Source organism: Ambystoma mexicanum, chromosome 9, assembly GCF_040938575.1.
Source record: "Ambystoma mexicanum isolate Mex_15411 chromosome 9, UKY_AmexF1_1, whole genome shotgun sequence".
Lineage (NCBI taxonomy): Eukaryota > Metazoa > Chordata > Amphibia > Caudata > Ambystomatidae > Ambystoma > Ambystoma mexicanum.
This window is the reverse complement of record NC_090931.1, coordinates 1,110,171,954-1,110,186,564: the sequence shown is the minus strand read 5'-3', so window position 1 is coordinate 1,110,186,564 and position 14,611 is coordinate 1,110,171,954. Positions and strand designations below refer to the sequence as shown.

At 47.2% G+C, this 14,611-nt stretch overlaps 1 protein-coding gene across 14 annotated transcripts in view; it reads left to right on the top strand.

Moving 5' to 3' along the window:
* FMNL2 (formin like 2) overlaps nt 1-14,611 on the top strand; it is a 798,413-nt gene that overhangs the window by 568,789 nt on the left and 215,013 nt on the right. For all 14 annotated transcript variants that reach the window (XR_011274735.1, XM_069616442.1, XM_069616437.1 and 11 more), the window contains one exon: nt 6,328-6,436. Coding sequence is in view for 13 of the 14 variants with exons in the window: in XM_069616442.1 (XP_069472543.1) it covers nt 6,328-6,436 (109 nt within the window). In the remaining variant the exon portion in view is untranslated. The remainder of the gene's footprint in view (nt 1-6,327; nt 6,437-14,611) is intronic.

Genomic DNA, 14,611 nt, shown 5'->3' with positions numbered 1-14,611 from the left:
TCTGCTCAGTGTGTATGAAGAAAGGAATGACATTATGGACTGGCTGAATGCGTTTGAGTATGCATGCGAAGTTCAACAAGTTGACAATGCTGATAAGATTGCCTGGTTACTCAGCAGACTGCCCCATTCTGGCTGTAGTGCCATTATGGAAATGTCGAAGGCTGAGCGAGCTGATTTCGCAATGTTAAAGCAAACTCTCATTTTAAAGTTTGGGAAGACTCCGGCCCAATATTTGAAACGTTTCAGAGAGTATAAGAAAAAGGAAGGTGGTACTTGGGTATCTTATGTCACTGAATCCTTGAAAAACTTAACTGGCTGGGTCGAAGGTTATAAGGTTTCTACCTTCGAAGGCATGATAAATCTTGTCATGCTGGAACACATTTTTGCATCTTCTTCCCCGGAGCTTAAGCAGCATTTGGCCGATTCGAAGGAGATAGATCCTAAGAAGCTGGCCATTGCAGCAGACTTATGGGTGTCACATCGAGTGTCCCATAAGGACAAAACTCATCCTGGTAAGCAGGAGGAAGGGAAAAAGTCCAAAGATAAGGAGGGTGGAGAATCTGATAAATCTTCTTCTCATAAGGGCCACAAAAAGAAAAATAAGGGTAAGACACAAGAGAACTCACAGGGTAGTGGAGGTCAGCCTCCGAAACAGAACTCTGGTTACAATAAGCCTCCCTATGTAAACAGACCCAATGGATCTTGTTTTGCTTGTGGAGCAACTGACCACGTGAAGGGGGATCCCCGGTGTAAGGTTAGACCTTTGGGGGTCCACTCCGCTAATCTGGCCTTCTCCTCCTACGAGGAAGAAGAGATTACAGGAGCATCCTTCTCCTCAGACTCATTTCCCAGCGGGATAGAGGCTGAGGTAGTTTTAGTTTCCCTGGGTTCCTGGATTCCGGATAATACCAAGCACTACTTTAAAGACAGTGTGCTGATCAATGGAGTAGATACTCCAGCTCTTAGGGATAGTGGGTGCAGTCGCACTGTAGTGGATTCTACCTTGGTAGACTCAGAGGAAGTTGCCAGAGCGACTCTGATGCCCACTAAGTTGGCTGACGGCCCACTCCGTATGTTCCCAGTAATACCTGTAAATCTTACTATAAATGGTACAGCAGTCAGGATTCCAGTGAGCATTCAGAGAAACGTCCCGGGAAAGGTCTTGTTAGGTAATGATCTCAGAGCTTTAGGGCTCGTAGGAGACACTGCCGAAAGACCCTACACACGGTCTCAAGCACGGGCAGCATTGGCCAAGACCAATACGCCGCCCCAGCCGAAGGGGAAACCCAAGGCGAAAGGAGTCGACAAGTCAAGACGAGGGAAAGAGAATATTCCCCCGAGCTCGCCTACCACTGCGGTGGAGGAAGTTGGTCAATCGCCCGGGCCTGACGAGGAGGTGGCGATGCCTGAAGTATTTGACCCCAACGATCATCCTGAACTAAAAGACTTGTTAGTTGAAGGAGGTCCTGATAGGGACGAATTCAGTAAAGGCCAACGTGAGTGCCCATCTCTGGAAGGCCTAAGGAGACAGGCCTGCTCCCAGCTTGTGGGTGAACCTCCTGGGACGCATAGGATTTATTGGGAAGGTGGACTCCTGTATAGTGAGCCCACAGAGTCTACAGAAGGAGACCATAGGAGGTTGGTGGTTCCCCTTGCTGTTAGGCCCTTCCTCCTGCAGTTGGCGCATGAAGTTCCCCTTGCTGGTCACCTTGGTATGAAGAGGACCAAGCAAAGGTTATCCATGCACTTCTACTGGCCCAAGATGGGGGTGCAAGTAGAAAGTCACTGCAGGAGTTGTGCCTCCTGCCAATTGTCTGGTAAGGTTGGCGCGACAATCCAAGCTCCGTTGGTACCGCTCCCAGTTGTGGGGGTACCATTTGAAAGGGTAGGGATCGACATCGTTGGTCCCCTTGACCCGCAAACATCCTCGGGCAAAAGGTTTATCCTGGTGCTGGTCGACCATGCAACCAGATATCCTGAGGCCATCCCATTGAAAACTGTAACTGCCAAGTCAGTTGCAAAAGCTTTACTTGGCATATTTACTAGGGTTGGCTTCCCTAAAGAAGTTGTGTCGGATCATGGCAGCAACTTTATGTCGAAGTATATGCAGGCTATGTGGAAAGAATGTGGGGTCACCTACAAGTTCTCTTCTGCATACCACCCCCAGACCAATGGTCTGGGGGGGCGTTTTAACAGGACGTTAAAGAGCGTGATTGGGGCTCTGGAGGAGCCTCAGAGAAGAAAATGGGATCTTCTTGTTTCATGCTTACTGTTTGCCTACCGAGAGGTACCACAGGAGGGTGTTGGCTTCAGCCCCTTCGAACTTCTGTTTGGTCATCCCGTACGGGGACCCTTAGCCATCGTCAAAGAGGGATGGGAGATGCCCACTCCCCCTGTTACTACCAACGTAGTTGATTATGTGCTAGGGCTCAGAAAACGGATGGTACTTCTGATGGGCTTGGCTAGTGATAAATTGAAGGCAGGACAAGCGCTGGTGAAACATTGGTACGACCAGAAAGCTTCCCTCATCAACTTTACACCTGGTCAGCAAGTCCTGATCATGAATCCCATAAGGCCTCGAGCTTTACAGGACAAATGGTCAGGCCCTTACCCAGTGGTGGAGCCCCTGGGTGAGGTTAACTATTTAGTGGACCTTGGAAGGCCTGGACAGGCTCCACAAGTGTTTCACGTGAATAGGCTGAAGGCTTTCGTCCCAAGCGTCGAAATTGCAGCACTGCTACTGGCTTCAGATGTTGAGGAAGAGGAGTCTGAACCTCTCCCCGACCTGTTCCAAGGCAGTCCTTCAGATAGCTCTTTTGAGGGTGTCCGAGTGGCCCCTCACCAAAATGGACAAGGCTCAGTGGTTTACCTTGGACATGAAGTAGGTGGAGGGAGGATACAGCCTCTTCCCAGTAAAGTACAAGCAGTACAAGACTGGCCTACCCCCACTACGCAAACCCAAGTGAGAGCCTTCTTAGGACTCACGGGGTATTACCGCAATTTTGTGGCAGACTATGGCACCATAGCTGCCCCTCTGACTGCCCTCACAACTCCGAAGAAACTCAAGAAGGTAACTTGGACCGACGAGTGTGAGAAGGCCTTCAATGGCCTAAAAGACTCCTTGTGCCAGGCCCCTGTCCTCAGGGCCCCTGATTATCAAAGACCTTTTATCGTGCAGACGGACGCCTCTGACACTGGGATAGGAGCTGTACTATCACAAGTAGATGAGAAGGGTAAGGAACACCCTATTGGTTTTATTAGCCGCCAGCTTAAGGACAGAGAGCTCAGATGGTCCACGGTAGAGAAAGAATGTTTCTCTGTTGTGTGGGCCCTAAGGAAGCTGAGGCCCTACCTCTATGGGACCCACTTCGCTGTGCAAACTGACCATAAGCCTTTAAAGCGGCTAATGAACATGAAGGGGGAGAATCCAAAGTTGCTTAGGTGGTCCATAAGTCTACAAGGCTTCGACTTCACTATTGAGCATAGGCCAGGTGTCCAACATAGCAATGCTGATGGGTTGTCCAGTATGTTTAACCGACCTGAACAAGAGACTCACCCAGGGGTGGATTAGTTCCCCCTGTCCATGGTCTGGGAGGGGCGAGTGTTAGGAAAGATTTCGTAATTGTAGGTAATTTTCCTTCCATGTGGCAACCCCTAAACTTTTTGCTGTTGTTTTTCACCTTGTTCTTGACTTTGCCAGAGAAGTGCAGCCTTCTGCCGCACTCCTCTGGGCTTTCGCTCCTTTCTTACGGGGAAACTGACATGCCCTTAAGACAGTCAGTACCGGGGAACGCTGTTTCCCGTAGTTTCTTTTATCATGTTGCGGCTTTCGTGCAACATGACACAAGAGGGCACTGTAAGCTAAGTTACAGCTCTCTTGGGTCTCTAGCCTTCTACAGGCCCTAGATACTCGTTTAGGATTGTATCTGATCGGTGCAAGTGATTCAGGGACGGGAATGGTGGCAGCGATCGTTTCTTGTGTTTTGAGCTCCTTTTGGCGTTCTAAGCGCGTTTCTCGCGCTTTACCCAAAATGGTGGCCTGGCTCCCAAAATGGCCAGACCACGAGGCTCCTTTGTCCTGTCCGCTGACCGTCTTGCTCCCTTCACCTTCCCCAGGTCGAGCCGACCCGGGGCCTTCCTTATTTGGGCATGTACTTTCCCGCAAAACACGGATGCTTTCGCGGGCTTCTACATGTCTTGTGTGTGCCTCCAGGATGTGGGCTGGGATGTCTGGTCCCAATACACATCCTGGGTGCCAGAGAGTCTAGGGTGGTGTGAATGCCTGGGACCACCGTGGTCCGTGATTGGTCCACGAATGGTGTGAGTGTTGATGAGCGGATCTCCCATTGGGTCCCCTCCGTTTTGGCGCGAAGGGAACCGTGGATAAGAGGGGGCTGGAAACACCACTACCATGTCGATCTCCTGAGTTCTCACGAACGAAGGAATACAGGAGCCAAGTATCCTGCAACCAAGAGGCTGGACCGAGGAATCGCTGGTGACCCGCTGAAGGACTTCTCCTCTGCACTGCTGTCGCCTTGTGAAACCCTTTTCACCTTTGATCAAACCAGAAGGCCTGTACTGGTACTTCGTCCCTTGGAATAGCGGGAACAGCTATTCTCGGCATCTTCACCATCTCCTGCCAGTAAGCCTTCGGAAGCGTCTCTGGGCCATCCAGCTGACTGACCAGCTTACACGGGAGTCTTGCTCTGTAACCGCCGCCAGGTTGTGTAGTATTTCGAGTCCTTGTCACTCTCACACGCTTCGTACACTTGGCGTTCCCAGGTCTGAAGTGAGTAGTGTACATTTGGCTCAGATACACACGGCCGCTCCGTTGCCCTGCTGTGGTAACAAACTGTGCGGGTTTCTTCGATTGGGACGTCTTTTTACTCAACACGACGACGAGGCGTTCCCTGCTCTTCTGGACCTGCCAGCTACTGAAACGGACGCGGAGAAGCCTGGGTCTGCTTGCATCGGGGACCGGTGAGTAGCATAGCTAGGATCTGGTCGCCCTCCTGCAGGAGCCCATTGCTTTTCCCCGCTGTATCAAACAGCACCCTTGTCCGTACTCGCGCTCTGCTTCTGACCACTGTGGAGGCTGCGCTTGAGTCACGGAACTTGTTCTTCTTCTTTTGTGCACTAAACTGAACTGCCTGATTTCCCTCGAAGAGCTTCTCCTTTTGCCCGTTGGCACCAGCGTGTGCAGGTACTCTTCAGCACAAGGCTCCACTCTTCGCAGGGCTCGGACTTCCATCTAGTTAGGTGCCTCTGAAGGCGAACTGGGTCTAAGCATTATTTCGCACTGCCTGTCTTCCTTCCCTTTTAGGTGGAATACCCATTTCGTGCGTCTAACGCTTGAGACTGTCGTATTTGTATATATATTGTGTTGATATGGTATGTGTTGGTTTACTATCGTTATATTGTGATTTTCTCGCTACGGTCATTGTTTTAAAGGCCTTGAAATAAATATGTATATATTTTTAATATAACAACTGTTTGGAGTAGTTTGTAAGTGATCTTGCTTTGTGTGCTCATTGCGGGCTTTCAGTCACCCTCACCCCTCTTGAGACCTAGTCTTGACCGCCGCGATCGCTACCTTGATTGGTCTGGCTCGTCCAGAGGTTACCCTGTTCCAAGTAATTAGGTTGGCCTTCTGAACTTCTGCGCCACCAGGACAGAGTTCAGAAATCCGTCTTAACCGCCAGCCCAGGAGCTTACTTACATAAAAAAAAAGAATAATAATATTTTTAAAAAATGTTTTAGGGGTACCAAGGGAGACCGCAGGGGTAGCAAGGAAGACCTCAGGGGTCACAGTTGCGACCCCCAAATGACCTCCCTCTGCTCATCCTGTTAGGGGTCCCACTTGAGGGAGGGAGGTCCACTACTTCCGGTATCACGCCCTATGGGCAGAGCATCCTAATGCCGGGGGAAGGGATTACTGTCTTTGCAGTTACATTAAAATGGTGGCTTGGTGCCAATTGACGAATACTTTTGCTCTTGACTTCAGTGTGCCTGGCAAGCTTTTTGGTGCACCCAGTCTGCTGCCAAGATGCAAAGAATATTTCTGTTTGGCGCCATGCAGGGCACACCATTAGATATTTGCACTTCAGCATCTGGAGACGGGTCCCCTGTGTTTTCGAGAGCTAATACACATTAACCTCTACTTCATATCACTACCATTAGTCCAATGAAACATATTGCAAATCCAATCCCTCCTCCCTGAGATCATGAATGCGTCCAAGCTACTCCTCCAGCACCGCAGTGTATCTCCTGCCCTACACTGTTTAAGGTAATGCAATGCTGACACGCATTATCCCTTTATTTCTACAGATATAGCACTCTGCCAAGCAGAAGAACACTTAAAAATTCCAGATTAGTCAGTAAGAAGGACGACGTCCATGTGTGCATCATGTGTTTGCGGGCCATCATGAACTATCAGGTATTTTATCTTCTTTTCTTTTGAACTTGAATATTTATGTTGTCTTGCTGACCAACACTGTATAAGCATTTTCATTCAATGTGGTAACTTGTACAATCAATTCTTCCTAAATAATGCATATTTCTGGCACCTTTCCTGTTCATTTTCGACGTGGCTGGACTTCAAGGTCTGCTATTCAACTAACCCTGCAGAGTCTTTTCATAACCCTATTCCTAATGGACTATTCCACAGCTTCACCTCACTGATGACGCCTGACTAGTCTGCAGCTCTGACCGAGCGTGGCGTCTGTACTGCAGTGTTAGCAGAGCCTGGCCTGTCTGAAGTGTTACATCTGCAGTCTACGGATCACAGGCCTTTGGCTGCTGGATACCCTGGTTACGAAAGTGCTGTGAAGACGTCAGCTGCTGCGCCCTGAGGAGAGCAGTCCACTCACCTGCTTGCTCTGCCTGGGTTCCCAATCAGCAGGATCCTGTTGCTCTCCATTCTGCGGACTGTGGCCACGCCCCCTGGCCCGCCCATCGGCCTTCACCTCACGCCACTCGCTGCTGTCTTCAGCTGTCCGCTGATAGCTGCTTTTAGGGTGGCCAACTTTGGGAGATCCTTTTGCGGGACACAAGGCGGTGATGACATCACAGCGTCATTCACGTTTGGCCCGCCCCTTTCTGTGCACTACCGCAGAGCACTGGGCAGAATCCATGCATTGCACCTGCAGCTGCTGACGTGACAGGCCTCGCCTGCATCGTCTGGAGTCCCGTTTTAATGGGAGGTGGACCAGTGGGTGGACTGTCACGTCAGCAGATGCGGAGGCAATTGAATGCAAGAGGACTCTTATTCACAGATTAGCTGCCACTTGCCAGTCACTGTAATTCCAATTCGCGGGAAATGTAGGCATATGACCCCCTGCCCGCTCCTATTATAGGAGCGAGGAGGGGGTCATATACATTCATTTCCCACGAATCAGAATAAAAGTGGCTGGTAAGTGGCAGCTAATCTGTGAGACAGATGGATGCACAGCAATTAGCTGTGACCTGTGCGCCCTGCAGCGGCCGGCCCCAGCCCCCACCATGCCTAATTGTGACTCCCGACTTGCTCTGTTGGAGCGCAAATTGTGCTCGAACAGAGCAAGTCGGGACAACCCGTGTCTCGCAGAGCCACTCGGCAAACTGCGGGACGGAGTACCCAATTACGGGTCAATCCCGCAAAATACAGGACAGTTGGCCACCCTACCTGCTTTAGCTTTTGTCTCATTTTCTTTTCTGTCTGGTCTGTCATTTATCGCCATGTTTGCCTTTTTGTTTTTTCTCTGGCGTCCCCGTTTGCTGCGCGTGCAGCTTATTGTTAGCCCTATTTCGCAGTTTATAAGGGCTCCAGCTATTTCACTTACTGGCCGGATTTCTTGTATCATCTTGTCGATTTTAACATGTTTGCTGTTTTGTCTCTCAGTTTATTGGCGGCTTCATCAGCTTCTATGCCTTCTTTGATTCCGCCTTACTACACTTCTCATCCTCATGCTCATTTTCCTTCTCGTAATCTTTCTATCCTTTCTTATGTTCCTTGTTCTGCTCTTCTTCTACCAATAATGCTAGCCTTATGGAATGTGTGTTCACTTTGTAATAAAACTATTTAGTTCTTGATATGTTTCTTCGCTTTCATCTTCATTTTCTTTGTATTACTGAAACTTGGATTCTACCAACTAATAGTATTACTACTGCTTCTCTCTTTAATTCCGGTTCGGCTTTTGTACACAGCACTCGCCCTTACGGTCATGGGCGGGGTACTGGCATTCTTTATCTCTCCTCTTTTATTCTTGCTCCGGGTCTTTCTTCTCTTACTACGTTTACTTCGTTTGAATATTCATATACTTCATTTCGGAAACCTCATTCTTTGGCTTTTTTGACTGATTTATCATCCTCCTGGACCTATTAATTCCTTCTGTGAGGACCTTGATGTTCTTCTTTCTGTTCTTTTCCTTCTTCTTCTTCGTTGGTTCTCTTAGGTGATTTTAATCTACATCGTTCTTCTACTCTTTAGTATCTTTTCTTTCTATTTTAGATTCCTACCACCTTTTCTGCTATTTCTGTTTTACCTCTCTGGTTCTCAACTCGATCTTATTTATTCTTCTACACTCTCAACCACGTCTGTGTCAGCGGTTCCTGTATATATTCCTGATCATTTTCTTCGCTCATTCTCTATTCTCTCTCTCTTTCTTACTATCACTGAGCAACGTCTGTTTCTTTTTCTCATACATACTATCATCGTCAGGGCTTTAAGTGGGGTAAGAAATCGAGGGACACCCTCATTTGGGGAGTGGCTTGCGTGATGGGAGTGGCCTAAAAAGTACACAAACCATAGTTAATGTTAAGTCTTTTTTGCCACGCACCGTCACCAAGGGAATTGGTCCCCAGGCGTTCAGGCAGATCTGTAAGCGGGAAGGTGGGGTGGGTTAGTCGGGTGAAGAGGGAATAGGAAAGTGAGAGAGGTGGTGTGCTGTTGACAGCTTCAGTTCGGTTTTCACCGTGCTGTGAGCTTTGGTGTGAAAGTCGGACCGAAGCTAGACCTTGTGTGCTGTTGGTGAGGTTTATGTGTTTATTTGTTGCGGTGTGGTGAAGTGCGTGCTGTTTCCTGAGCGAGAAGATGGTTGTGTGGATTTTCGTGTGAGTTAGGTATGCAGAGATTTGAGCACAGGGTTAGTAATAATGTGGTAGTAATGTCTAAATGTGGCAGAGGCTAACATTCAACAATCCTTTCCAGATGTGACGTGAGACAATATTCACAATCCTGTCTCGTTGTGACGCATGCTAACATTCACAATAATGTCTAAATATGGCAATGCCTAGCATTCACAATAATGTCTAGACATGGCAATGTCTAACATTCAACAGTACTGTCCAGATATGACGCGAGCTAACATTCACAATAATGTCTAAGTGTGGCAATGGCTAGCATTCACAAAAATGTCTAAATGTGGCAATGGCTAATATTCCAATCCTGTCTAGCTGTGACGCAGGCTAATAATCACGATCCCGTCGAGATGCAATGCAGGCTAGCATTCACAAGAATGTCTAAATATGGCAATGGCTAACATTCAGAATCCTGTGTAGACGTGGCGCAGGCTAATATTTACAATCTCGTCTGGATGTGGCGCAGGCTAATAATCACAATCCCGTCTAGATGTGGCACAGGCTAACAATCATGATCCTGTCTAGATGTAATGCAAGCTAGCATTCAAAATAATGTCTAAATGTGCCAGTGGCTAACATTCACAATCCTGTCTAGATGTGACGCAGGCTAATAATCACAATCCTGTCTAGATGCAACGGAAGCTAGCATTCACAATAATGTCTAGATGTGGTAATGGCTAATAGTCAACAGTCCTGTCTAGAAGTGGCGCAGGCTAATAATCACGATCCTGTTGAGATGCAATGCAAGCTAGCATTAACAATAATGTCTAGATGTGGTAATGGATAATATTCAACAGTCCTGTCTAGATGTGGCGCAGGCCAATAATCACGATCCCGTCTAGATGTGGCGCAGGCTAATAATCACAATTCTGTCTAGATGCAACACAAGCTAGTATTCATAATAAAGTCTAAATGTGCCAATGGCTAACATTCACAATCTGTCTAGATGCAACACAGGCTAGAATTCACATTAATGTCTAATTGTGGTAATGGCTAATATTCAACAGTCCTGTCTGGATTTAACGCAGGCTAATATTCACAGGTCTATCTAGTTGTTAAGTAGGACAGTATTCATATCCTGGTCTACTATCTTCTGAGGGTAGCTAGAGTGCCAGGGCTTCTGGAGTAGAGTGATTGCTCTACTCCCCAACCAGACCACACCTACCTTGATGGTTGCTGCTGGTTGATGGCTGGCCTCCCCTGCTGACACCTGCAGACACAGTTTTGAGCCACCAAAGTAGGAGCCGCCCTTTGCATTGGTGCCCTTAGAGGGATGCCAGGCAGAGGGCTGCCCTGTGAGGGTGTGTTAAGGGCAGCATGGAGCTAATCAGGTGAGGGGGTGGCAGGGAGGAGGGAACAGGCCGGAGCAGGGAGTGGGAGACGAGGGGGGAATCCTTTGCCCACGGAGCACATTAAAAAAACAATCATACCCAACAACGTGGCAATTCTAATCAAGAACCCACAGTGGCTCAGACTCACCTCAAAAATCCCCAGCAAGTACTGGATTTCTTGCCTGTGCAGACCTAGAGCCTCGCTCAGTAAGCAGCTTGCAGATGAGCCAATCAGGTGAGGGGGCGGGAGGGAGGAGGGAACAGGCCGGAGCAGGAAACTGGAGACGAGGGGGGAATCTATTGCGCACGGAGCGCATTAAAAAAACAATCATACCCATCAACGTGGCAATTCTATTCAAGAGCCCATGTTGCCTCACACTCACCTCAAAAATCCCCAGCATGTAAGCATGTATATATTTGTGTGCGTACCTTACTATGGTTTGTGTACTATGCAAGCCATCTTTTATAAACATAAAAGATGGCTTGAAAAGTACCCAAACCATAGTGAGGTACGCACATAAATATATAAATGCTTACTTACATTTATGTATTTGTTTGCATGCCTTATTATGGTTTGTGTAGTTCAAGATGGCTTGAAAAGTAAACAAACCATAGTAAGGTACGCACACAAATATATAACATTTATATATTTCTGTGAATACCTAATGGTTTGCGTACTTTTCAAGCCATGTTTCTATGTTTATAATAGATGGCTTGAAAAGAACACAATTCAAGCCATCTTTTATAAATATAGAATTTAGCACAGAGTCCCCAGGTACGCCGAGGGTCAAAGAAGGCCCCATGGGACACCAGAGCAGCAGCGCACCCACACCTGAAGCTGCAGTGAGACAAAGAAGGGATGCCATGGCTGCCATGACCCTTGCGGGAACCGTGTTGGAGAAAAGAGAGGCGGAGCCAGCATCCAGAAAACCACAGCGGCACAGCAGTGAAACAGACATCGCAGCCTGGATCAGAGCTGAGTTCCAGCAGGCAGCGTCTGCCAGAACCTGCCCTAAAAAAAAGACACACTTATGCCCTAGTACTAAGCAGGCTAGGTTAGGGACATCTAGAAGACCCCTATAAAGACAGGTAGCCATCGGCACAATTAGTCCCAACTAGAATCAGACGGATGGGTGGCACTGTTCAACAGAACCAACACCTATTAGGAATGCCTAGGTTAGGGAGGTGGGGAGAAGGCCGGGAAGCAATAAAGAGAAACGTACGGTCCTAGCGCCAAATATCCCTAAGAACACGGTAAGCCCTAAGGACTTTTCTCAAGATGCTGACAATTGCTTGTGGTTGAAAAAGCTATAATAAACACCTCTGGACTGTCGGACACCGTCACAGTGCTTATTTGTGGCAGGCACTCTGTCTCACTAGTGATGTACTTTCAGTGGAACTTCTGTCACTGTACTGAGGAGCAACACTGCTCCATCAATTCTAGGTTTTTGGACAATCGCTAATATTTCCGATGGCTCCCACTACCTCAGGAATTCCAGTTGTCAGAGTGACACGAGATGCTCACCACACAAATGTCACCCCGGACAGCTCACATAGCCTGTCCACGTTTCTGTACTTCTGAGGGAGAAAGGGATTGACATTGGGATTGGCTGGTCTTCAGATGAATAGAAGACAAAAGAGAATATGTTCTACTCTTTTGTTGCTCCTTCAACTTGCCCACTAGCCCTCACCTCCTGAACATCAATTACCTGAGAACCTTTGCCAAATGTCTAAAGGTGGGGAGCCTGAACTCCCTGGAGAATTGACTGATTTTTTTTCTAATTGGGCTTTTCTCAGAGGTGACCAAAGAATTCCCAGAAAGAGTTTTCCAATCCTAAGAATTTCCCAGGATAAGGGATTGCGGACCCTCAAAGTCTTGAACAGGTCCTGTACTGTCCTCAATCTTTTCTTCAGTCTTGAGGTTTTCACTTATGATTAACATAAAATGTAAACCTAAAACTCTATCTATCTTGACAGACTTCTACTACCCTCAGGCTATCCCAATGCTAAACTAGAAAGCTCTTTCCCAAACGATTGCCTATTTTCATGGAGCTAATTCCAGCACTATGAAGCCCATTTCTGCCCAAATGTTGTACTGTTTCTTATCTAAGAGTTAACGTACTGACCTCTTACTCTCAAGTTGTTGTGTAACTAATCTGGTTCCATGTCTTAAAATCCTGGCAAAAATGGCCGTGGATAAAAAATATCATGGCAAAAATGCTGTGGTTTTTCCACCACAATCATGTAAAGGATACGGGGGGCCCCCGCAACCCCCAGACCCATTATACCATTTAAGAGGAGCAGGGAACACCCCCGCAACCCTCGCTCCCCTTAAATGGTATAATGGGGTACACCTTTTCCAGGTCAAACCATAGCATTTTTGCTGCAATTTTTTTTACTGGCGACATTTTTGCCGCAATTTTATTACCTGATACCACTAGTCTCGAATGATAGTCTTTATCTTTTCTCAGCAATACTCCTTCAGTTGGGGTTTTCTTCAATCTACGTAGACAGATGCACATGTCTGCAAGTTTCTTCTGTGCTAGTCTTAACTTGCTGTATGTGGCGCAAGCTGCGTGGTACTAAAGCACTAATAGAGAAGTGTCTTCATTACAGACTGCAGCAGTTGTGCACACGCTGTAACTGTCGGAACCTGTCCCATGCTGTGTTGTAAACTAGGCCTGTGTTGAGGAGCAGGAGGAACATATCTGCATGCTAGGAAACAAATTGAAGGGCAGTTTCCTACTCTGTATTAATTATCAGTGGTGCTGCACCTCGGTTAAGACACGCCCTGTTTGCCTGTATTAATTAATAACTTGAATGAACCGTTTAGCGGCCCGCCATGTTCGATTGGTGAGCAGTCTGAGCTATAAAGAGTGAGTCAAGGAAAATCTTGAAACCACCAACACCTCACATTTCCTTTCTATTCTAAGCCAGAGCATGAACACAACTTACACCATTGGCCAATGAAGCAATAAAGTGTAGGGGTCCTTACTTAATGTATGAAAAGCAACCCTCACCCGTAAACTCGAAATCCGGCAGGTGCTTCCCATCTTACTGAACACCTAAAATCCTTTTTGGACACTATCCTCCACCTCCTTTCCCTCATTCTTTCAGAGCCTTGCCTCTGATAAGAGTTCCTGGCACTCTAGGCCCAAATGATTCAGGGAGATGAGCAGCACATCATTTTCTAGCTCCTCCCAGCAAAGCTCTTAATTACATCCTCACAACTCCTCTCTAATGGGATTCTCATACTCCAAGCCAGGACCATCTGGCTAAGGTTTTCTCAGGTCTGCTGTGAGAACTCATTCTGATTGGTTTGCAGATCTTTCACATGAGTAGGCTGTTCATCACTCCCATACCTGATGGTCTTAGAAATTACGTATGGGCTAGCCTCTTCTCACCCTTCTACAGTGGATTATCTTTGTTGCTGATCCACCTGCTGGCATGGTGGGCTCTACAAGACCCATTAGATGCCCACCACCTTCTCCACTTTAGATGATAGTTACAAGATTGAGAACTGGCTAAGGGTACTCTTCAGGACCTCTGACTTCCAGTGGGCCAGTATTGGGTGTTCTCCACCCATTCCCTACAAACACAATCTGTGAACGAACCCCACATTCCTTTGTGGGAAGTTCTTATTAATGTTCAGTCTTCATCTCTCATGTCTTTAGGGAATAAAACCCTACATTTGAAGATAGCTACTATAGTCACTCTTCAAGCGGAAGCCGATCTCAATCCCACAAATGCCTCAGTTATTGCAAAAGATGTAAAGCCTCGTCACTATAGGAGTCTTAGCATCATATGAATAGTATCATTCATGTCCTGTCGTGCTCTTACACATTTACTGCTAGTACTGATCAGTTAACGGAAACTCATTATCATTTTACATTTGGCTATGTAGTGTATAAAAACAACATAGACTGTTTTTAGTCTACATCCAACTGTTTACACCCAAATCTATGACTGGACTGAACATCCACTTTCATAATTGATCTTTGCATCTTTGCTATCTCTTAAGATGTGGAAAGATCCTGTATCCTGTGATGCAATACCTGCAAAATACTCATATCAGGCCAGCAATCTATTGGTCTTACGTTTGTAAGCCAAACGAATGATGCTGCCCTTCTTTGGAAATGTAACCTGCTCCTTTGGAATATGAT